This window comes from Lissotriton helveticus, chromosome 12 (assembly GCF_964261635.1).
Source record: "Lissotriton helveticus chromosome 12, aLisHel1.1, whole genome shotgun sequence".
Lineage (NCBI taxonomy): Eukaryota > Metazoa > Chordata > Amphibia > Caudata > Salamandridae > Lissotriton > Lissotriton helveticus.
Window position 1 is genome coordinate 610,118,721 of NC_136073.1, and position 22,968 is coordinate 610,141,688.

The 22,968-nt window shown below is 49.6% G+C and overlaps 1 protein-coding gene across 1 annotated transcript in view; it reads right to left on the reverse strand.

The window, feature by feature from the left end:
- Positions 1–22,968, reverse strand: part of HASPIN (histone H3 associated protein kinase) — a 775,218-nt gene that overhangs the window by 206,977 nt on the left and 545,273 nt on the right. Inside the window, exon 11 of the mRNA XM_078671435.1 lies at positions 22,400–22,491. Coding sequence (XP_078527561.1) covers positions 22,400–22,491 — 92 coding nt within the window. The remainder of the gene's footprint in view (positions 1–22,399; positions 22,492–22,968) is intronic.

The following is a 22,968-nucleotide window of genomic DNA, read 5'->3' on the forward strand; positions in this document are numbered from 1 at the left end:
ATGACACTCTCAAGATTATTTGGTAAAACAATGCAAGCTGTAATCCCAATGGGAGAAGTTGGCATGGTATATGATGTCCACTATTCCAGTGGGCACCTTGCACCAGTCCAAACGACCCTTATTGATGGTAGGTTGTAAAGTCAACCTTACAGAAAGCTATCCTAATAGTAGCTGTGGAGAGCAGCCTTCAGGCTAAGACTTAGAGGCGAGTTAGGCAAGTTGTTTTACCAATTATAATCTCTTGAATGATCAAATGAAAGCACACCACACAAGGTATATATCAAATATATATGTATTTAATCTAAACACAACCCCTCTGGTCTCTTTATGAGGTCAGAGGTAAAAGTACAATACAAGGAACTTAATTAGCATACAATAAGTTGCACAGTATACATTATGCTCTAGGGGCCTCACAAACCATATACTAAAATACTGGTATAAGAACCACGTGAGAGTTAGAAGCAGGCCTAGGGCCTGTAGAACCGCTGGGGCTAGCTGGAACCACCAAAGGTTAGGATGCAGGAGGCCCACCGGAGGATGCCTGCAGTGTCTAAACACAGTCGCGGATCACCATTGACTTTCTATGGAGAACGAACAAGTTACAATTTTGAAGATTAAGGGCAATTCTAGGTGAACTACGATGGAACCCTTTTAGACTTTGACACTTCGAGAGTCAAGACCCACAGGAGCACCGGAGTACTCGAGTTACCTCACCCACAGAAGCCGGGTGCATAGGTGTCTTTTGGTGTCGGGTTTCGTCATCGATTCCAATGGAGAGCTGCTAAGAAATGCTGCAGGCGACCAGAGGAAAAGTGTCCAGGTGGATCCAAGGGTGGATCGGAGATGTGAAGAACCTGAAAGCAGAAGGGACAGAGTCTAGGTCACTAGCAAGTGACCAGGAAGGCGATGGGAAGATGCCAACCGATGTCGGGTGATTTCAGGTGAAAGAGGTGAAGCTTGACTCTTCAGCCACGAGGACCAGGATGCGTCGACGACGACCAGGAGCTGGATTCGAGATGTCCAACGAAGGATCTGGAGTGCTGCAGAGTCGGAATCCGGATTGGACCCAACAAGCCTTGGCAACAGCAATCCACGCAAGATGTCGGGATTGGCTTCGGTGCAGACCAGCAAGGTATGAGGACTCCTCCTTTGGAGAGGAGTGAGAGCAAGTCTGGAGCAACCAGGAAAGCTCAAGAAGACGACTCTTTGTGGGGGCTCACTAGCCAAAGGACTAGGAACCGCGAAGGGGCCTCGACCCGAAATGCACAAAGCGGGCCCACGGGACACTCGTGGAGTGTGGGCCTCTGAGCTTCGGTGCAAAAGGTGCTCGGGGCAGGGGCTTTAAATACCCCAATGCACAACTTCGTGATACCTCGGGAAGTAAGTGCAGTTGCAAAAGTGCAGGATGTCCAGGAGTTCCGGTCCCACGTCTCTCGTGTCCGCTACAGGTCTCAGCTTTGCTGGGAGTGCAGGTCAGAGATGTCGCGAAGTCTGTGTCCTGTGTTGCAGATTCTTTGGGATCTGGCGGGAGCCTCGAGAATGCAGACCGGCAAAGATGCAGTTGGTGCCTGTTTGAACAGGGTGGTCACTCCTTGACCACAAGGGATATTTCTTCCGTCTTCCAGTCGATATGGAATGTCGAAGGTCCAAGATATATGTTGCAGAGTTTCATCAAGGGTAATCTAAAGTCCTAGGGACTGGGATCCTATTGTTATAGCAAGTTTAGGGGTTGGACTAACTCTAGGGTCCCACCTATAAGAGGACCTGGGGAGGGGGTGGTTACACCCCTTCCCCTTTGTCCAGTTTCGCGCCAGGGCTGGGGCTGAGTGCCCCAGCAACCGGTTTAAACTGGAAAATGCATGGAGCACCTAGTGTGCCCCAGGAGGTGTCTCAAAAGCATTCACTGAATGCAACCCACCCTGCCTCAATACACTAAAGCCTGTCTGGGGAGGTGCCAGTACCTCCCTGGGCAGAAAACCTATTGTCCAGGCCTCCCCTGCCGGAATTTCCTCCAGCAGCAGGAGGACAGACTCCTGTCTGTGGCAGCAGCATCCATTTTGTGATGCTGAGGCTCTGTTTAACTTTAACCGGGTTTACCAGTAACTACATGTCTTCTCCCTCTAGGAAGGGTGGAATGCTACCCCCACCGCCAGAACTGGCGGGGGTAGTATTCCAAAGAGTTTGTCATCTTACACAACATGTTTTGATGAAGCCAAACCAAAGTTAGCATTAACCACGAGGATTATAATGCACTTAAGAGTATATGGTATGGCTATATCATAGAACAGCTATAAGAAGACGGTTCCGAAAGCTGCAGAGGGGCTCAGCTCATGCTAGGGCACCCTCTCACACAAAACCAAGCACTCTGCCTACAGGATTGTCAAGGCCTGCCATAGGAGTGACTTATATGTTAATATGAGTCATATATATATATATATATATATATATTGTCACTCACATCCCTCACCACTGCAGAGGGAAAAGAGCACCACGGCAACACAGGTGAGATGTCAAATTCCTTTAATTCAGGCGTTGTGCATGACGCGTTTCGTTTTATGTAAAAACTTCCTCAGATGCCGCCCGGAATCTTGCAAGTGCATCTCCCGCCCACATTTAAAAGCAAATTGTCCCGCTACGATTGGTCAGAACACTGCTGGTCACGATGTGCTGGGTAGCCACAAAAACCAGAACCTGGATTCGCGTGGAGCAGAAACTTGAAGTAAGTACGAACCCAAGTGGGCGTGGTCTGGAGAAGTGAGCAGACCACGCCCACTTGGGTTCGTACTTACTTCAAGTTTCTGCTCCACGCGAATCCAGGTTCTGGTTTTTGTGGCTACCCAGCACATCGTGACCAGCAGTGTTCTGACCAATCGTAGCGGGACAATTTGCTTTTAAATGTAGGCGGGAGATGCACTTGCAAGATTCCGGGCGGCATCTGAGGAAGTTTTTACATAAAACGAAACGCGTCATGCACAACGCCTGAATTAAAGGAATTTGACATCTCACCTGTGTTGCCGTGGTGCTCTTTTCCCTCTGCAGTGGTGAGGGATGTGAGTGACAATAGTTTGGGGTGCAGCCACGAGCGCCCCTTTTGAGCACCCAGCCCGAGAGAGTCCGGCGCAGTCTTGTGGCAATTTGGAGGTTCTTTGTAGAAGCGCCAGGACACGCCACATGCCCGAGACCAGCCCAACCGCTTCACAGTGGACTATGACTTCGTGTGGACATACTGCTTACTTAGGCGGTATGCATGGGCTCTATGGGATTTTCAGCGGTGGCGTGAGGCACACGGAGAGCTGTCACATCGCCCATTCAAAACAAAGGTCAACGCTGGGGAGAAGTGAGCAGACCACGCCCACTTGGGTTCGTACTTACTTCAAGTTTCTGCTCCACGCGAATCCAGGTTCTGGTTTTTGTGGCTACCCAGCACATCGTGACCAGCAGTGTTCTGACCAATCGTAGCGGGACAATTTGCTTTTAAATGTGGGCGGGAGATGCACTTGCAAGATTCCGGGCGGCATCTGAGGAAGTTTTTACATAAAACGAAACGCGTCATGCACAACGCCTGAATTAAAGGAATTTGACATCTCATCTGTGTTGCCGTGGTGCTCTTTTCCCTCTGCAGTGGTGAGGGATGTGAGTGACAATAGTTTGGGGTGCAGCCACGAGCGCCCCTTTTGAGCACCCACCCCGAGAGAGTCCGGCGCAGTCATATATATATATATATGTATGTATGTATAATATATCTAAGTAAGGGGTGATTACACCACCTTACCCAGGCTGCAATTGCAGACCTGTGGTGTCAGTTTGGAAGGCTAACCAGGGGTGGCACAATACATGCTGCAGCCCCTGGTAGGCCTTGGGTGCACCTATGCCCTGGGTACCTAAGGTACCATATACAGGGGCTCGCAAGGGTGACCTAGTAACCAATCTTGTATGTACCTGAAGTACATGGTATCAATATAGAGAGAGAACAGCTAGGCTGTGGGCCTGATTAGCAGGACCACAGCCATATTAAAGTCGAAAAACTAGTGAATCACAGCAAAAAGTGGGGGTAACCATAGGAAGCAGACCCTACTCTCCTACACTAATCATCTGAAAACCCCAGCTCCTTAAAGGACACTAGCTTTGCCTGGGACATGGCTATTGCCTTCCCAGCGTTTCAAAGTTCTTGGTAGAAAGACCGCTGAGGATATTTGTCTTTAAGAACAATGGGGCGTTCCACATCTGCTGCCCGGGTAATGTTGATGTTTGATCAGCCACGAATGTTCCAGGTAGTTTGTATCCTGGTGCTTTCTGGGTGAGTGGTGAATAAACCCTATTCATTTATTTGAGTCAGTTCGGTCAGCAGAGATTTCAAACTTATGAGAATTTCTAGTGGCAGGTGGGGCAAAATCTAAATGGAGTTTTTTTCCACCAGGTCTTTTTGTCAGAGGAGGAAAAGGAATAGCTTACACACCTCACTATGCGTTTACAGCACCCATGGTCAAGCCCAACAGAAAAATCTGGTCTCCGTGCCTTTTTTCAATCTTGTTTTCCATATTTGGTTGATTCATCTATGCTTTACCTCCGTCCTGTGCACCTTATCTCATTTCCTCAATGAACGTTGGCCTGGAGCACTGGTCACCATTTTCAAACTCAATGGCTGAAAAAAAGGATATGTTGATGGTGAACTTTCACTTGTGTACTGTGGGCTTACCATTGATCAAACGGTGGCTGGCCCTGCTCAAATTTGGGTGAAAAGAAAATAGAGCAAGTTCCAGACCCAACCACTAGATGGTGGTATAATGCACAGCTTGCAAATGCAGAAGGTAGTCACGCTGCAATCATTTAGCAACACAGCCCTGATGAAATATATATAATTGAGCTGTCCGATATCTATGTCTGGCAAATCATGGCTTATCTAGCAGATTTTAATAGCAGCTTCATGCAGACATGCGTGACAAAGCACTAATGCACGGTCAAAGTGTTGCTAGCCGCCCAGGTCGCAATTTTGCAGATGTGCGGCACCGGAACACTTATAGCCAAGGCCATAATGACTGGTTTGGCTACAGCAAAAAAAGGCTGAATGCCTTCAGGGCTCTGTTTTGGTCATAACACAGCACGTTTTTATACAGAGGATGTTATATGGACAAGATTATTAAGCAACAAAGGTCCTTAATCTAACAAGATAATCAAAAATGATTTATAGACAACAATCTGTACTATAAGGAAAAAACGTGTCCAGCCGGACACTGATTTAATTAATGTAAAGTTTTGCATAAGATAAGGTGAACAATTATACAGTGGGATACAGTCCTGTATCCAGTACATAAAACATACAAGGGACAAACCAAAGAAATACGGGGGGTATTTACAGGCAATTAAGAAAAGGGGGAGGACGATATTGTAAGGTTATGAGTTAGCCTAGCTGTCCTCATGTAGTATACACAATTGAGTAACACAATGGGAAACTAGTGTTGACTACACAAACTTCGATGGCGTTTTGATCCTATATAGAATAAAGGATCATCATCAGGACTAACAATACATTGCCTGAATATGCAAGCCTGCGATGCGAGTTCCTACCGATCAGTTCCTTGGATGGGGTAATTAGATCACGCAGTCGATGGCCGGTGACCTGAGGGTCCGGACCGAGAGGAGGTAGTTAGATGAGGATGTTGCCAGATCCACGACTGCCTATAACAAAATCCCCATTGGTTAGGAATGTTATGTTATTTTAATTTATAACGCGCACGGATACTCACGAGTGTCCCAGCGCGATACCAACAAAAGGGGAGAGGTGTCTGTTTAAATAAATAGATGTGTTTTCAGATGTCTCTTAAATATCACTGGGTCCTGAATATTACGTAGGGCATGGGGCAGGGCATTCCAGGAGGCAGCCGCCTTCCTTGTCAATGAATTACCACCAAGCCTCTGGTATTTAAATCGAGGAACCAGCGCCAACTGGAGGGAAATGAACCAGCGCCAACTGGAGGGAAATGGAGCGCAGCTGTCTGGAAGGAACATAAAAAGAAAAACGTTTTTGTAGATATAATGGTCCAAGCCCATGCAGCGCTCTGTGAGCCACGACCAATGACTTGTACTTAACCCGTTCCGCTATGGGAAGCCAATGCAGTGAATATAGATGATGACTGTGAGGGGTTTGGCGACCCGACCCAACCCAAGATGGCCGCCGGACAGATCGACACCGGAAGCGAGGTCGGCGTCCTAGGTGCGCGAGCACCAACAACCACAACTCCATCCGGTCTGGGGATTCAAATGGCCGACTACGCGGGGAAGGAGGTGTGTACGCCGGAGCCGACGTCTCATGACAAGGACCTGGAAGCCGAGAACGAGGACGGAGAGGAGGACGTGGAGAAGACCGCGAATAGCCCGAAGGAAGAGGAGAACGTAGAGAAGATCGCGAATCACCCGGAAGAGGCGGACAGAGCGGTAACTGGGAGGCTACCCAGTGTATGGAGAAACTCGAGCATTTACCCCCCCGAAGAGAGTGAATAAAGCATTCAAACCGTACCCTACGACTCGCTCTTACCTTCATACCACCAGGGAGCGGGGCGGAGTTCACCACAATGACGCACACGGCTCCTGGTAGAAATACCCAGAAGTAGTCTGGCCGCCGAGTTTTGGACAACCTGCAGCTTTTTCAGTAAGTAGCGCGGGATGCCAATGTAGTGCATTAGCATAGTCCAACCGGGACAAAATAGGTGCGCAGGTCACCGTTTCTCTTGCTGCCTGGGGTAGAAGAGGGAAAAACTTCCTCAGAGTTTTGAGGAGGGCAAAACAGTTGCCGGCCAGCTTCTTAATATGGTATGAGAAGGACAAACTCTCATTGAACCATACCCCCAAATTCTTGGCGGGTTTCCCTAGGGAGGTTGGCACTGGGGAGCTCAGGAGGCGAAAAGAGAATCTCAGAAATTAGGAGAAAATGTCCTGAAGAGAAGAATTTCGGACTTCTCCTCATTGCACTTTAGCTGTGCAGCTGCTAACCCTTTAAAGATGGATGAGAGGCAATGATGGACCGAAGAGCCCACCTCATCGTTATTATTCCAAGTAAATAGCAGCTGGGTATCGTCAGCATAGGCCATCACTTTGGCTCCCAAGCTCTCTGCCAGGTAGACTAATGGTGTAACATCAATATTAACAAGCATTTACAATGCAATGGTTTCGCCTTTGGAAAAGTTAGAGCTATTGGCATTGTAAATGAAAAAATTTGTATTTATGTGTTGGTTATGAAAACAGATAAATAAATGGCATTGTCATTTACATTGCCATTAGCTTAATCTCTGCAGTCACTCTGCACTCCCTAGTCACTCTGCACTCCCTAGTCACTCTGCACTCTGCACTCCCTAGTCACTCTGCACTCTGCACTCCCTAGTCACTCTGCAGTCACTCTGCACTCTCTAGTCACTCTGCAGTCACTCTGCACTCCCTAGTCACTCTGCAGTCTGCACTCCCTAGTCACTCTGCAGTCTGCACTCCCTAGTCACTCTGCACTCCCTAGTCACTCTGCACTCCCTAGTCACTCTGCACTCCCTAGTCACTCTGCACTCTGCACTCCCTAGTCACTCTGCAGTCACTCTGCACTCCCTAGTCACTCTGCAGTCACTCTGCACTCCCTAGTCACTCTGCACTCTGCACTCTCTAGTCACTCTGCAGTCACTCTGCACTCCCTAGTCACTCTGCAGTCACTCTGCAGTCTGCACTCCCTAGTCACTCTGCAGTCACTCTGCAGTCTGCACTCCCTAGTCACTCTGCACTCCCTAGTCACTCTGCACTCCCTAGTCACTCTGCACTCCCTAGTCACTCTGCACTCCCTAGTCACTCTGCACTCCCTAGTCACTCTGCAGTCACTCTGCACTCTGCACTCCCTAGTCCTAGTCACTCTGTAGTCACTCTGCACTCCCTAGTCCTAGTCACTCTGCAGTCACTCTGCACTCTGCACTCCCTAGTCACTCTGCACTCCCTAGTCACTCTGCACTCCCTAGTCACTCTGCACTCCCTAGTCACTCTGCACTCCCTAGTCACTCTGCACTCCCTAGTCACTCTGCACTCCCTAGTCACTCTGCACCCCCTAGTCACTCTGCAGTCACTCCCTAGTCACTCTGCAGTCACTCCCTAGTCACTCTGCAGTCACTCCCTAGTCACTCTGCAGTCACTCCCTAGTCACTCTGCAGTCACTCCCTAGTCACTCTGCAGTCACTCCCTAGTCACTCTGCAGTCACTCCCTAGTCACTCTGCAGTCACTCCCTAGTCACTCTGCAGTCACTCCCTAGTCACTCTGCAGTCACTCCCTAGTCACTCCCTAGTCACTCCCTAGTCACTCCCTAGTCACTCCCTAGTCACTCCCTAGTCACTCTGCAGTCACTCCCTAGTCACTCTGCAGTCACTCCCTAGTCACTCTGCAGTCACTCCCTAGTCACTCTGCAGTCACTCCCTAGTCACTCTGCAGTCACTCCCTAGTCACTCTGCAGTCACTCCCTAGTCACTCTGCAGTCACTCCCTAGTCACTCCCTAGTCACTCTGCAGTCACTCCCTAGTCACTCTGCAGTCACTCCCTAGTCACTCCCTAGTCACTCTGCAGTCACTCCCTAGTCACTCTGCAGTCACTCCCTAGTCACTCTGCAGTCACTCTGCAGTCACTCCCTAGTCACTCTGCAGTCACTCCCTAGTCACTCTGCAGTCACTCTGCAGTCTGCACTCCCTAGTCACTCTGCAGTCACTCTGCACTCTGCACTCCCTAGTCACTCTGCAGTCACTCTGCACTCTGCACTCTCTAGTCACTCTGCAGTCACTCTGCACTCCCTAGTCACTCTGCAGTCACTCTGCAGTCTGCACTCCCTAGTCACTCCCTAGTCACTCCCTAGTCACTCTGCAGTCACTCTGCAGTCACTCCCTAGTCACTCTGCAGTCACTCTGCAGTCACTCCCTAGTCACTCTGCAGTCACTCTGCAGTCACTCCCTAGTCACTCTGCAGTCACTCCCTAGTCACTCTGCAGTCACTCTGCAGTCACTCTGCAGTCACTCTGCAGTCACTCTGCAGTCACTCTGCAGTCACTCTGCAGTCACTCTGCACTCCCTAGTCACTCTGCACTCCCTAGTCACTCTGCACTCCCTAGTCACTCTGCACTCCCTAGTCACTCTGCACTCCCTAGTCACTCTGCACTCCCTAGTCACTCTGCACTCCCTAGTCACTCTGCACTCCCTAGTCACTCTGCACTCCCTAGTCACTCTGCACTCCCTAGTCACTCTGCACTCCCTAGTCACTCTGCACTCCCTAGTCACTCTGCACTCCCTAGTCACTCTGCACTCTGCACTCCCTAGTCACTCTGCACTCTGCACTCCCTAGTCACTCTGCACTCCCTAGTCACTCTGCACTCTGCACTCCCTAGTCACTCTGCACTCTGCACTCCCTAGTCACTCTGCACTCCCTAGTCACTCTGCACTCCCTAGTCACTCTGCACTCCCTAGTCACTCTGCACTCCCTAGTCACTCTGCACTCCCTAGTCACTCTGCACTCCCTAGTCACTCTGCACTCCCTAGTCACTCTGCACTCCCTAGTCACTCTGCACTCCCTAGTCACTCTGCACTCCCTAGTCACTCTGCACTCCCTAGTCACTCTGCACTCCCTAGTCACTCTGCACTCCCTAGTCACTCTGCAGTCACTCTGCACTCTGCACTCCCTAGTCATTTTGCAGTCACTCTGCACTCCCTAGTCCTAGTCACTTTGCAGTCACTCTGCACTCCCTAGTCCTAGTCACTCTGCAGTCACTCTGCACTCCCTAGTCCTAGTCACTCTGCAGTCACTATGCACTCTGCACTCCCTAGTCACTCTGCACTCCCTAGTCACTCTGCACTCCCTAGTCACTCTGCACTCCCTAGTCACTCTGCACTCCCTAGTCACTCTGCACTCCCTAGTCACTCTGCACCCCCTAGTCACTCTGCACTCCCTAGTCACTCTGCACCCCCTAGTCACTCTGCAGTCACTCCCTAGTCACTCTGCAGTCACTCCCTAGTCACTCTGCAGTCACTCCCTAGTCACTCTGCAGTCACTCCCTAGTCACTCTGCAGTCACTCCCTAGTCACTCTGCAGTCACTCCCTAGTCACTCTGCACTCCCTAGTCACTCTGCACTCTGCACTCCCTAGTCACTCTGCACTCTGCACTCCCTAGTCACTCTGCACTCCCTAGTCACTCTGCACTCTGCACTCCCTAGTCACTCTGCACTCTGCACTCCCTAGTCACTCTGCACTCTGCACTCCCTAGTCACTCTGCACTCCCTAGTCACTCTGCACCCCCTAGTCACTCTGCAGTCACTCCCTAGTCACTCTGCAGTCACTCCCTAGTCACTCTGCAGTCACTCCCTAGTCACTCTGCAGTCACTCCCTAGTCACTCTGCAGTCACTCCCTAGTCACTCTGCAGTCACTCCCTAGTCACTCTGCAGTCACTCCCTAGTCACTCTGCAGTCACTCCCTAGTCACTCTGCAGTCACTCCCTAGTCACTCTGCAGTCACTCCCTAGTCACTCTGCAGTCACTCCCTAGTCACTCTGCAGTCACTCCCTAGTCACTCTGCAGTCACTCCCTAGTCACTCTGCAGTCACTCCCTAGTCACTCTGCAGTCACTCCCTAGTCACTCTGCACTCTGCACTCCCTAGTCACTCTGCACTCTGCACTCCCTAGTCACTCTGCACTCTGCACTCCCTAGTCACTCTGCACTCTGCACTCCCTAGTCACTCTGCACTCTGCACTCCCTAGTCACTCTGCACTCTGCACTCCCTAGTCACTCTGCACTCCCTAGTCACTCTGCACTCTGCACTCCCTAGTCACTCTGCACTCTGCACTCCCTAGTCACTCTGCACTCCCTAGTCACTCTGCACTCCCTAGTCACTCTGCACTCCCTAGTCACTCTGCACTCCCTAGTCACTCTGCACTCCCTAGTCACTCTGCACTCCCTAGTCACTCTGCACTCCCTAGTCACTCTGCACTCTGCACTCCCTAGTCACTCTGCACTCTGCACTCCCTAGTCACTCTGCACTCTGCACTCCCTAGTCACTCTGCACTCCCTAGTCACTCTGCACTCTGCACTCCCTAGTCACTCTGCACTCTGCACTCCCTAGTCACTCTGCACTCTGCACTCCCTAGTCACTCTGCACTCCCTAGTCACTCTGCACTCTGCACTCTCTAGTCACTCTGCACTCCCTAGTCACTCTGCACTCCCTAGTCACTCTGCACTCCCTAGTCACTCTGCACTCCCTACTCTGCACGCCCTACTCTGCACGCCCTACTCTGCACGCCCTACTCTGCACGCCCTACTCTGCACGCCCTACTCTGCACGCCCTACTCTGCACACGCCCTACTCTGCACACGCCCTACTCTGCACACGCCCTACTCTGCACACGCCCTACTCTGCACACGCCCTACTCTGCACACGCCCTACTCTGCACACGCCCTACTCTGCACACGCCCTAGTCTGCACACGCCCTAGTCTGCACACGCCCTAGTCTGCACACTCCCTAGTCTGCACACTCCCTAGTCTGCACACTCCCTAGTCTGCACACTCCCTAGTCTGCACACTCCCTAGTCTGCACACTCCCTAGTCTGCACACTGTGTGTAAAAAATTATATGAAGTAATCTTCCTCGAGTTTTTCTAGCACCCGATTCTCTCCCTTCCGTCCCCCTTCTAGCTCCCCACCTCACCTTCTGCCCACACTTTTTCAGATTATGCTGTGAATGGGTGCAAGTATTTATTTTACTTAATGCAGTTTTATATAGGGTAAACTTTTCTAGCACCCGATTCTCTCCCTTCCTTCCCCCTTCTAGCTCCTCACCTCACCTTCTGCCCACACTTTTTCAGATTATGCTGTGAATGGGGGATGGCGGGCAAAAAGATGGGGTGAAGGAGGGACGAGGGGGTCGTAGGGAGGGGGGTGGGGCGCCAAGGACGGATGGTGGACGTGGTATACAAGGACGAGGGAGGGATAGAGTTATTGGGTGTAGGGATAGGGAGGGTCGTAGGAAGTGGGTACGAAGGGAAGGGGCCGGAATGGAAGGGGGGAGACGAGGGAGGAGATGAAGAGAAGAAACGGCAGGAGAGCTGAAGGAAGGGGGCCGGACAAGCTGGCTGCAGAGGGAAGAATGGCTGAGTGAAACCGGGTAGCGGAGAGAAGGAGGGACGTAGTGAAGGAGATGTGAGAAGGATAGGATGAGAGGGTTGGAAGGGAGCCTGGCTGAGGCTCGGCAGGGGCTGGAGCTGAATAACAGACGGGATGCAGCGGGGGTCTGTGTGGAGTGATGGAGGGGTAGGTGAGGCGAAGGGTCGTGAACTGATGGTGGGAAGAAGGGGCACCAGAGGAGAAGACGGACTCAGGAGAGACCGGCAGGGAGGAGGAAATGAAGGGGAGGTGGACTGAGAGATTGGGGTAACTGGAAGGCGTCTTGGAATGAAGGTTTGGCAAGTATAGAGCTGAGACAAGAGTGAAGGGATGGGTGAAAGGGGCTTAGGGGGTCGTGGTAGATGACACTCAGGAGGGGTGGTGTTCGAGGTGATGTAGAAATGACCACACATCATTGATAGGCTGGTGCAGACGAAAGAGGCATATCTATGTGTGAGCAGAATGCAGACATAGAAAAGCTGCTGGACATGTCATCATGGACATCCACAAAAGCGGTGAGCAGGGTTGTACTATGCACACGAGTACACAGTGTGATTATTTTGTCGTTTTATATAGCGCAACCTCGACCCGAAAGTATCAGTATCAGCTTATAATCGTTTCAATAATGCACAAAACTGAGGCTTTCTTTAAAATAGTTCAGTGATGAAAAAAACGAGGCTTTCTTTAAAATACTTCAGGGATGTAAAAAACGAGGCTTTCTTGAAAGTACTTTGAGTTCCTCCTTAAATGCTTTACCAATATTTTACTTTCCCCCAACTATGCAGTTCTGGATTAAGGGCGCCCCGAGGGGGTACAGTACAGCTCTTGCTGCCTTGGAAGGAATGCCCAGTACCTGTTGATGCGCGGTACACACGGGGTGCGGGGTGGGCTCTGGATGCTGGTCTTGTCGAGCCGGTCCGGCTTGGGGCAGACGTCCTCTCTGGCAGGCAGATTCCCCCAGAGGCGGCAGCGGCACGGGGCGGCCTGTACTTAAGTACAGTGCGGCTCTCGGGTGCGGTGCGGCCTCGGGGACAGGTGCGGGGCCAACGCGTACGGTTCAGGCGTACGACGCGAACCTCTACCAATGCAGGCTCGCAGGATCAGAGGTGCTGTGCTTTAATGCGGGCAGGTTGGTGCGAGGCGTACGGCCGCAAGGCGGTACGTCTCGCAGGGGGGCTGAAAATCAAAGGCTGGTGCGAGGCGTACGCTTCTGGCGTATGACGCGTATTTCAGTCGGGGCGAGTCTGAGCGGGGAACTGCTTCTGGGGATAACGCGGTGCCGGGGAGAGGGTACGCTGTGGCGTATGCGGCGTCTCCACAGGCAAAGGGCGAATCTCTCGAGTTTCTCCCCCCTGTGGGGATACAGCAGGCAAATCAGGGCGTCCTTCAGGAGGGTGAGGCGGGTGTGGGCAGCCCAGCTTGGCAGTGTGAAAACGGCTCGTGGTCAGAGCGGGTCACACGGGGTGGGCAGGCACAGGACAGCCGCGCAGCAGTCCCTGCAAAGGACACTTCCGAAATGGCGAAAACAAAGCTTTACCAAGAAAAAAACACACGCCCACAGCCGTATGACGTGTGAAAAGGGGCAGGATGAGAAAAAGATCGCCGGAACGCCCACAAATCGCCTCGGAGCGTGACGGACAGATCTCACTTCCAATGGCTAGCCTCCATTTATGGAGCTAGCCAATGGAAGTGAGAGGCAGTGACCAAGCCACATACTCTTCTCAAAAGTTTTCGCCTGCGCCGAAAAGCCGTGCGGTGCAGCTTTCGACGAGGCGACACCTAAAAAGGAGGGGACTAAGACAAGACCCCTGAGGCACCCCTGTGGGCACAAACTGGGTAGAGGAGGAGCAAGGGGGCAACCACATTTGTTGGGCCCGGTCTTCTAAGTAGGATCTGAGCCAGTTCCAGGCAGTGCCCGACACACCTATCTCGTCGCGTTGTGAGAGGAGAAGAGTGCGGGCCCGCGTCGAATGCCACAGAGAGGTCCAGCAGGATCAGTGCTGCCCCCCCCCCCGCCGGCGTCCAGACACTCCTGAATGGCCTCCTCAACCTCCACCAAGACCGACTCGGTGCTAGGGACAGCCCGGAACCCAGATTGTGCAGGGTGCAAAATACCCTCCCTCTCAATAAACTCAGTGAGTTTATTGACAACCTTCTCACACACATTAGCCAGCCCCGGCAAGAGGGAAATAGGTTGATAGTTTCCCAGATTGAGGGGGATCAAGTGATTTTGTTTTTTATAAGTGGCAAGATCCCAGCCTGCTTCCAGGCCGCTGGAACACTGGCTGTCTGGAGAGATAAATTGACAATGCACTTTACCTCTGTGTTGATAGTTTCTGCTGCTGCAGGAAGCAGTCTAGCAGGACAAGGATCAGAAGGTGAGCCCGATTTTAAGCTCCTGATAATTTTGAAAGAGTCAGATCCACCGCCTTAAACGCATCCAGGCAGTGTTCAGCCCTGGGTTTAGAGGCAAGGCAGATACCACAGTCTCATTAACATCGTATAAAAAGGGCGCTTGAATAGTACGGATCTTATCTAGAAAGAAATTTGATAAAGTATCACACCAGGTGTCAGAGGGTAATAACACACTAGCCTGGGCCGAGGGAGACTTAAAACTCTGAACAATCGAAAATATTTCTTTTACGTTGTTTTTATTCAATTCGACTGGAGTAGAAATGCCTTTTGGCAGCCACTATAGCCTCATAATAAAATTTCTGTTTGATTCTGAGCTTCAACTTAGCAGCCGAACAGTAGTCACTGCAGCGCCACGCTCGCTCAAGAATCTTACATCCATGTTTGAGTATTTTTTTAAAATTATTATTATTTTTTTTTTTTTAAGAACCTTTATTGTTTCAGCAAGGAAATACAAACATGGGCCTACAACCAATCCGGCCGGCCGCTATTCAAGTCGGGAAAATATCAATGCAGTATAGAAAAATACAGCGGCCCGGAGATCGAGGTCTGATGAGCGTCCAGGATATAACATACATTAAAATTCACCATGTGAGAATAAGGATCCAAGAAGGTTCATTTTACAATAACAAAAAATAAATTTAGAATCAATGCCATACAGTCATACACGCCCCTACGATAGCTAACTAAAAGCAAAAAATCCGCCAGAGATGCACATATATTTGAAGTGACGGAGGATAGGGCATAGGAGTCAGGATAGATTAAAAAAAAAAAACATACATTTCGTAGCGAACTAGCCCCACCCCTCAAGGCGAAACACACTATAGGAAACATGGAAGACGACGACATTGAAAAAGGAGAAGGTCAAAGTGCCATAGAAACAGAGAAAGAACAAATTAACAATCCCATCCCCCAACCCCCCACCTTGCACCCCTGCAGAAGGCTACGGCCTACCCCCCCAGCAGCGTGCCTGTCGCCCTAAATAAGAGACCCGAAATATAGGGAAGAAAAAGGGAAAAAAGAAGAAAAAATGTTGGAGAAGGGCCATCGACCCAGCCACCCGGCCCCTCCCACCACCGCGTGCAATAATCATCTGAACAGCAATGGTAGAAGAACTACGAAAAACAGCAATCACTTATAGCGCAATCAATTACATCCCCGCTAAGTGTCCCTTAAATCACCATCAACCAACAATGAGTTACTCCATGTCCCAAACGGTCTCACCCCTGGCCTCTTCTATCAATATTACCAACATATGTCCACCTCTCAAACGGAATACAAAATAGAATGAAGGGTCCGAATGTACCGGGAGGATCAGGCCGTGTCGTTGCTCCATAGGACTTTAGCCACCAAAACCCCGCCGATGATGTATGGCGGAAACCTGACTGCGTCAATATCAACACCGCTAACAATCTTAAGTCCGAACACAGTCCCGCCAGCCATGGAAAAGGAATCACACGATGCGGTAAGCGCCGAAACCCCGCCGGGGCCGCCCAAACCATGGGTCGATGCTGGTCCTTCACTCGCCGATCAGACAAAGGCCCCGATGAGACAATCACATGTGCGACAGGTTTATGCACAGCAATCTCATGAACCAAGTCTATCCGCGTCTCCACGAATGCAGACTCAGCCGAGGAGCTCGGCGATGACACAGAGGCAGACACATCGGCGCCTCCTTGAGACTGATCCATGCCAATATGGAATGATGGGACAACAATGGCGGCCATCCTTCTTCCCAATTCCCGGGCCTACCGGACCAGGGTAATCTGCAGGGTTGTTAGTGCAGCCAGTATGTCTCTGGACGTGGGCTCTTTCTCGTGTTGCCAAACCCCAGGACTCCCTTGTACAACGGTTTCTCTGCCCGGATGAGGAGTACGTAAGAGGGTGCCATCCGCCATCTTAGCCGTTCCGGCCTCTTCCTTCTCCACCTCACCTTGGGACCGGGCCCAACACCTGGATGTAGCAGGATTCACAGAGGCATCGCAATAGTCAAAGCAGGCATCTCAACGGAGGGCCACCAAAAGGCTAAACAAAATCCCCGCCGCTCCCCGGGAGCCTTCCGACGGTTCCTGGAGGAGTTGTTAATATGCCCGGGCATCACACCGAAGGGGGGCTGGGTATCATGGATTCTCTCCGGTCCAGCTATACCGCACTTCCCGCAGGGTAATCCGCTATTTGGAGTGGGTCAGCACTATCGCTTTTGGCCCGCAGATCTCAGGTTCCCTCCGACCGGCTTCCCACCGCAACCAGAGGCCGCTGTTGTTGCAGTCGCGGCCGGATACTCTCCTCACTCGAGATCCCGGTCCCGGCACCGCGAAGGCCGCCAAACAGTCGGGGACATTTCTTCGGGTCTACCGCACAGAGAAGCCTCAGAAGCAAATGGTAAGTGAATGATTTCCTTCACCTACTTATATATGCAATCACTGCTCAGGATAGTTGCCAGGATATATGTGCGGGGTGAGAGGGCTCACAGAGCCGAGCGTTTATGCAGCCATCTCGGTCGCCATCTTGGCTCCTCCATGTTTGTTTGAGTATTTTAAGCTCGGGCTGAACCAGGGTTTGGAGAGAGAGTCTCTGGATCTCCTAGAGGTGCGCTGTGGAGTAACAGTAGTGACTGCCTTGGAGATCCAACTGGAAAAACCATCAAGGCGATCAAGGTCACCTGTTAAAGTAGGTCTAGTGGTCTCCAAAGCTAGTTTAAACGCACCTGGGGCAATTCTGCTAAAGGCAGGTTTGCAAGAAGACCGTGCTGCAGGTTCTATTTTCCTAATGTCCCATAAAAAATATGTGATAAAATGATCAGACCAAGAGACCGGACATGGGTCTCTGCTCGAAATAAGAAAGTTGCAGCAGATAGGGTCCAATAAGTGGCAAGCCTGATAGGTAAGAAGATTAACCCGCTGGACAAGTTGGGCCAAATGGAGGGCATCCAGAAATTCGCACTGATCCTTAGCATCAGCGTGGTCAAGATGAATGTTGAGATCCCCTAATAAAATGTAATGTGATAATCTCAATGCCCTAGACACAATGGCATCCCCACAAGCGTGATTAAATGAACTAGCCTGGCTGGGGGGGCCTATAAATCAAAGAGCCACCCACAGAAAAGTGGTCTGAGAAGCAGATACTAAAGTCGAGATTCCCCCCTACATAGATCCCACTTACTCTTATAGAAGATGGCAACCCCACCCCTCTTTCCTTCTGGACGGTCTGCTCTAATGATCTCATATCCCTCTGATGTGGCAAGAGTAACAACGGGGTCTGATGAGGCATCTAGCCAGGTCTCCGTTACAAACAATACATCAAGCAATCTATCATCAAGAAGGTCAAACACTTTCAGATGATGCTTCCTAAGGGAGCGAACACTGATTAATGCTCTAGTAATGGGGGGAGGGGGGGCGGGTCCTAGGAGAACTATTGGGGGGGTTGCTTACTTGTTCCATAACAGCAGGTCCCCGGTCCAACCTAAAATCGCAGGTCTGGCATACATCATTTCTACAGACATTCACATCCCAAATTCCTTGGGCAGGGCATGTGGGAGGATTAAGAGCCTGTAAGACACTGACAGGGCGCAGATGGGCTTGCCTTAGGCGCAGTCACAAAATTAAAACAAACAGCAGTATACGTCAGCAGCTGAAATAGCTCTGCAGAAAATCGGATGGCAACACTACAAACGTGGGGAGAAAGCTGGGTAGCTGCTGGTCTTTCAACTTAGACAACGGACACACAGAGAGCACTTCAGAGACACCCACTGCATAGCGGAGGACTCTGCCTCCTACTATGAAACACTATATGCTGCCTTTACCTCACGAAACCATAAATAAGAGGATGCTTTCCTGTGTTCATGCCCCATACCTGCTCTCTTTGATGAAGGACGGGTACTTTTGGAGGATGAGATCACGCCGGAGATCAATGAAGCAAAATCTAATTTCCCCACCTGCAAATTGCAATTTGAGGATATATTTCTGGGGGAATTTTATAAAACCTGCGAACCCCTGATTGCACAGATGCTGCGTGGAGCCTTTATGGAGGCAGAGACCACCAACTCTCTAGGTACCATCTCTAACAAAGCCATCATTATCCTTCGGCCAATGGATGTTAAAAGCTCTCTGGACTGAGGAAGTTATTGGCCCATATCTTTGATCAATGTCGACATCAAGGTCCAGGCTAAAATCTTAGTGAACAGGTTGGGTAAGGTTATCCCCGTACACAGTTAGTACCAGGAGGCTCATTGAAGAGCCACCTTTGAACTCTTGCATACCTGTTGTGTGCCTACTCTTCCTGATCAGGAGACCACGGCAATTACCTTTGACACGCAGGCCTTCGAATGCGTGGAATGGCCCTATCTATTCAAAGTACTTCTGAGGTTTGGCCTGGGGCAGCAATTTATCTCTAAAGTGGGATGGCTCTATCAAAAGCCAGATGCCAGACTCAACTGTGGCACTTTTCTGTCTTGCAGCATCCTGATCAACTGTGGGACACGGCAGGGATGCCCCCTCTCACTGTTCGGTTTACTGGACATTGAACCCTCGGTCGTGGCGAGACAATGTGGTGCTGGTTGGTGTCATGGTAAATATTCTTATTAGTAGCAGATAATATCCTTATGGCTGTGACCAAACTAGGGGCCTCTCTTGCGGCCCTTACTCGACTAATGAATACCTTTTCCAAATTTTCAAGCTACAAAAGTTAACTGGGACAAGAGCCATGTGATGCCAATGTCCTGGATCTCTACCAGAGCCTGTGTTGAGGGCTTCAAATTCTGATGGGTGCCCAAAGGAATGAAGTATCTTGGGATATGGATGAGCAAGGGCTTATCACACATTGTAGAAAACAACACACTCCCCTTCCTTAATAAGATCTGGACACTTTTCGCAAGCTGGTCGGCCCTCCAGCTCTCCCTCTGGGGCAGATTTCAGGCCTTGAAAATGGTCATTGTGCCCACTTTAATTATGTGTTCGGAATGCTTCCGATCCTGATCCCCCAAGGCCATATTTTCACAAATCAGGACCACAATCAAAGCCTTCAATCTGGGGTGGAATGCAGCTTGATTGAAGCTGCACAAGCTCTATGCCCACACAGATTCTAGTGGCCTTCGTTACCCCCACATGTCTTTGTACTACACAGTAGCTCACCTGTTGGCTGACCCAGACCTCACTCGCCCATGTGGGTTACTATTGAAAAAAGCCTTCTAAGCTGCAGCAGGTCCCTTGGTGTTATATATCAACATAAGGCTGGCACACTGCAGCCAGACAACCCAATTCTCAAGGCTATGATGTTCATTTGGCAGATCTCACACACCCTACTATCAACCAACCCGGGGTTCTATGCCTCTGCTCCCATCTGGAAAAATCATGGGATGCGCATCGGCTGCCAAACAGTCTCCTGCCTTCCAAGAAGAGGGCGGGGATAGTGAGTTACTTGACGGGTTAAACTTAGTCATTTGTATCATTCTGATCAGTATTTGGCCTCCCCACATCTCAACAATGGTCCTATGCCCAATAACACCATTGTCTCAGAGGGCGCCTGGGCACAGCCCCCAAGATTCTCTGCTCCCCCATAAGACACTATCTACAAACCTGGGGTTGACTCATGGGGAGTGGGGTGATCAGTGGCTTATAAAACCTCCTTATAGATAACCAATTGGCCATGCCTAGCAGAGGACAGACATAATGGCAACTCCTAGTAGCCAGAGACTACACAGACTATGACTGGCAGATTCTTCTCCACACACATTGCACTCTCCTGCAAAAAGCCAAACTGAAATTCCACTATTCCAAAGAGCTGCATGGCAGGCATTGGACGCCACAAAAGCTGCAAAGAGCTGGCCTTTTACTGCATGCCTCGTGTTGGAGATGCTGCGTCTGGGACTCTCACATATCCTGTGCATACTTGGCCCTCCTACATGTCATGGTTGACTATGTGAACCCCTCCAAACACATGGAACGCTGGTTAGTCAAAGCCCTCACGTCAGCCAAAGAGTGCATCATTCGACACTGGAGGCAACTCTGTCCCCACTTCTTCAGAACAGCTCACAGAACTGGCACGAGTGGCGGACTGTGAATGTTTGACCTACAAATTTGATGATCAAATTGGAGTGTTTTAGGCCGTCTGGGAGCCCTTCCTATACCAACATCCTTATCTAGGGATGGTACCACTTGATAGTGTGTTTGGGGAATGTGTACATAGAAGCTATCCCAATCCACCCTTCTTGGGGCACTGTGAATGTAGTGACCTCCTCTGCGCTTATACACGGATAGGCCCATAGTTGCCCTTGGAAGGGTCAACTGTAGCTGAATGTAGTCCCAGCGTCATGCCTAGTTCCAGAATAATGGCCCAGATCACTCTGGTTAATGGTTGTAGTAAGTATGCTGCACTGTTACCCGTTCTTAACTGGTTGTGCATTGCTTTATGCAGTAATCGCTTACTAGGTTTCATCTGTACTTGACCCAAATGGCTCTTTTCTTTATTATGTTTGCCTTCATCTTTGATACGGATTGTGCATGGGCCATGAAAATGTCAAAAGAAATGTTTTTTTTTTTAAAGAGGAAGTGACTGACTCCACACTACATAGACCTAAAGCAATAGAAAAAACTACACGTCACATGGATCAAAAGTTCCCATTTACAGACAACCAGTCTACCTTCTCACCTCACCTGCCCAAATATTCTGAATTTCAAGAAGGATGAACGGCAGATATTTTTCTGCATATGTTCTTTTGGGAATCACTCCTAGTTCGGTTGACAGAGCAGCAAGGGGTGCCTGCTCTATTCTTTTTCTCCATAAACCATGGTCATGCATAGCCACACCCATAAACACACTACTGGGCATTATTTGGGATGTGATCCCAGGCAGACCGATGGCAGCCATGCCAAATCACCATGGCATGGTGGACAGACCGGAGTCAATTGAGAAAAGTACCCAAGAGTGGATGTCCTAATCCATCATTGGACAGCATGGATTGTTACAATAAAAAGTATTTTCTAAAACATCATTAAAGTAATTCAATTAATGTAGCAGAGAGGCGAGCTGTGCCCTTGCAGAGAAAATCTAGGTCAATGGGAAGAAGGTCCAAATCTACTAAGTAGGAGTTTAATCTTTGGTGAAGAATTAGGGATCCAGAATAATGAGCAGAAGCCCCATATTCCTCAATCTGGTCACAAAGAACCTGGGCTAAAAGCTCAGCCACAAGCTTCCCAATTTGAAAGAACAAGGGTGAAACTAGTAGAAGATAAGTACAGCAGGAGTCAAGGAAAAGCGCAGACTACTAACCTGAACATAGATCCTGGGTGATGACCTTTACCTCATGAAGGTGCAAGGAGGCCATTCGAAAGCCGATCTCAGCAAAAGTGTCAACCAAGGGAAAAGTGTGTACTGCTTAAACTCCTAGACCTCAGAAGTCCTCACAAGAGTACTCTAGATGCTTCTATAGTTTGCTACTATTTGAACTAAGCCCTGTGGCTACTACAGATGGTAAAGCCACATTTGTGGAAGAATATTTGATTTATTTACAAGGCATATACTAAAAATAAATTTGCCTCTAGGCACCAGAACCCAACTTACCAAGTCAGTTGGATGATGTGAAATAGTGTAGACGAGAGCATCTCATGGAATTTGTCTCACTAATTTGAAAACAGCGACGCGTTGACTGCCTCTATTAAGCTTATTTGATTCGGAGAATCTCTTATTTCTAAATTACGTGTATTTCAAAGTCCTGGACTTATTGCTGAAGCTCTTAGACACCCTTCCTTTACAAATTCATATTTATAAAGAAAGCAGTGTATCAAATTTACCATTTAATGCCAGGCCATGTAAAAGATACGCTTCCATTGGTTCTCTCACCTGGACGTTCATTTTCAGAGCCTTTGTCCTGATTATAATTATCCCAGGCTTGAAGCAGATGCTTTGGATAGGAACCTTTTACACAATGTACTCTGAAAAGCAAAAGTAAATACATTATTCAGAATAATGGCACTATATCTCAAAGAACAAGGGAGGTAGAAAGAGGTTAGGGATGCTGTGGACTCGGCCTCCTTGGGAAATTATGGAAAAATAAAGGAAGTCCACAGTTCATTCATGAAAACCTTCACTCAGTGAACAAATAATATCCTTCCAGTGATTGCTACCAGTGTTCCCAAGAAAAATATATGGATTTCCTCAGGGAAAAAGATAACTTTAAAAAAAAAATAACCCTCACCCACCAAAAAGCCCATTGGTGGCATGCTTCATCATCGTTTTCTTCCCGCCCTGCTGCAAGATGGGGCGTGCTACGACCGACGGAGACGTCGGAGCATTTTTCATGAAGTAATACTATTTAATATTGTGAGAGTGGAAGGGTCAGAAAGAATAGCGAGTCTAAAAAATACCTGGATACACAGAACCTACACTTTATTAATTCCTATAGTTGGTAT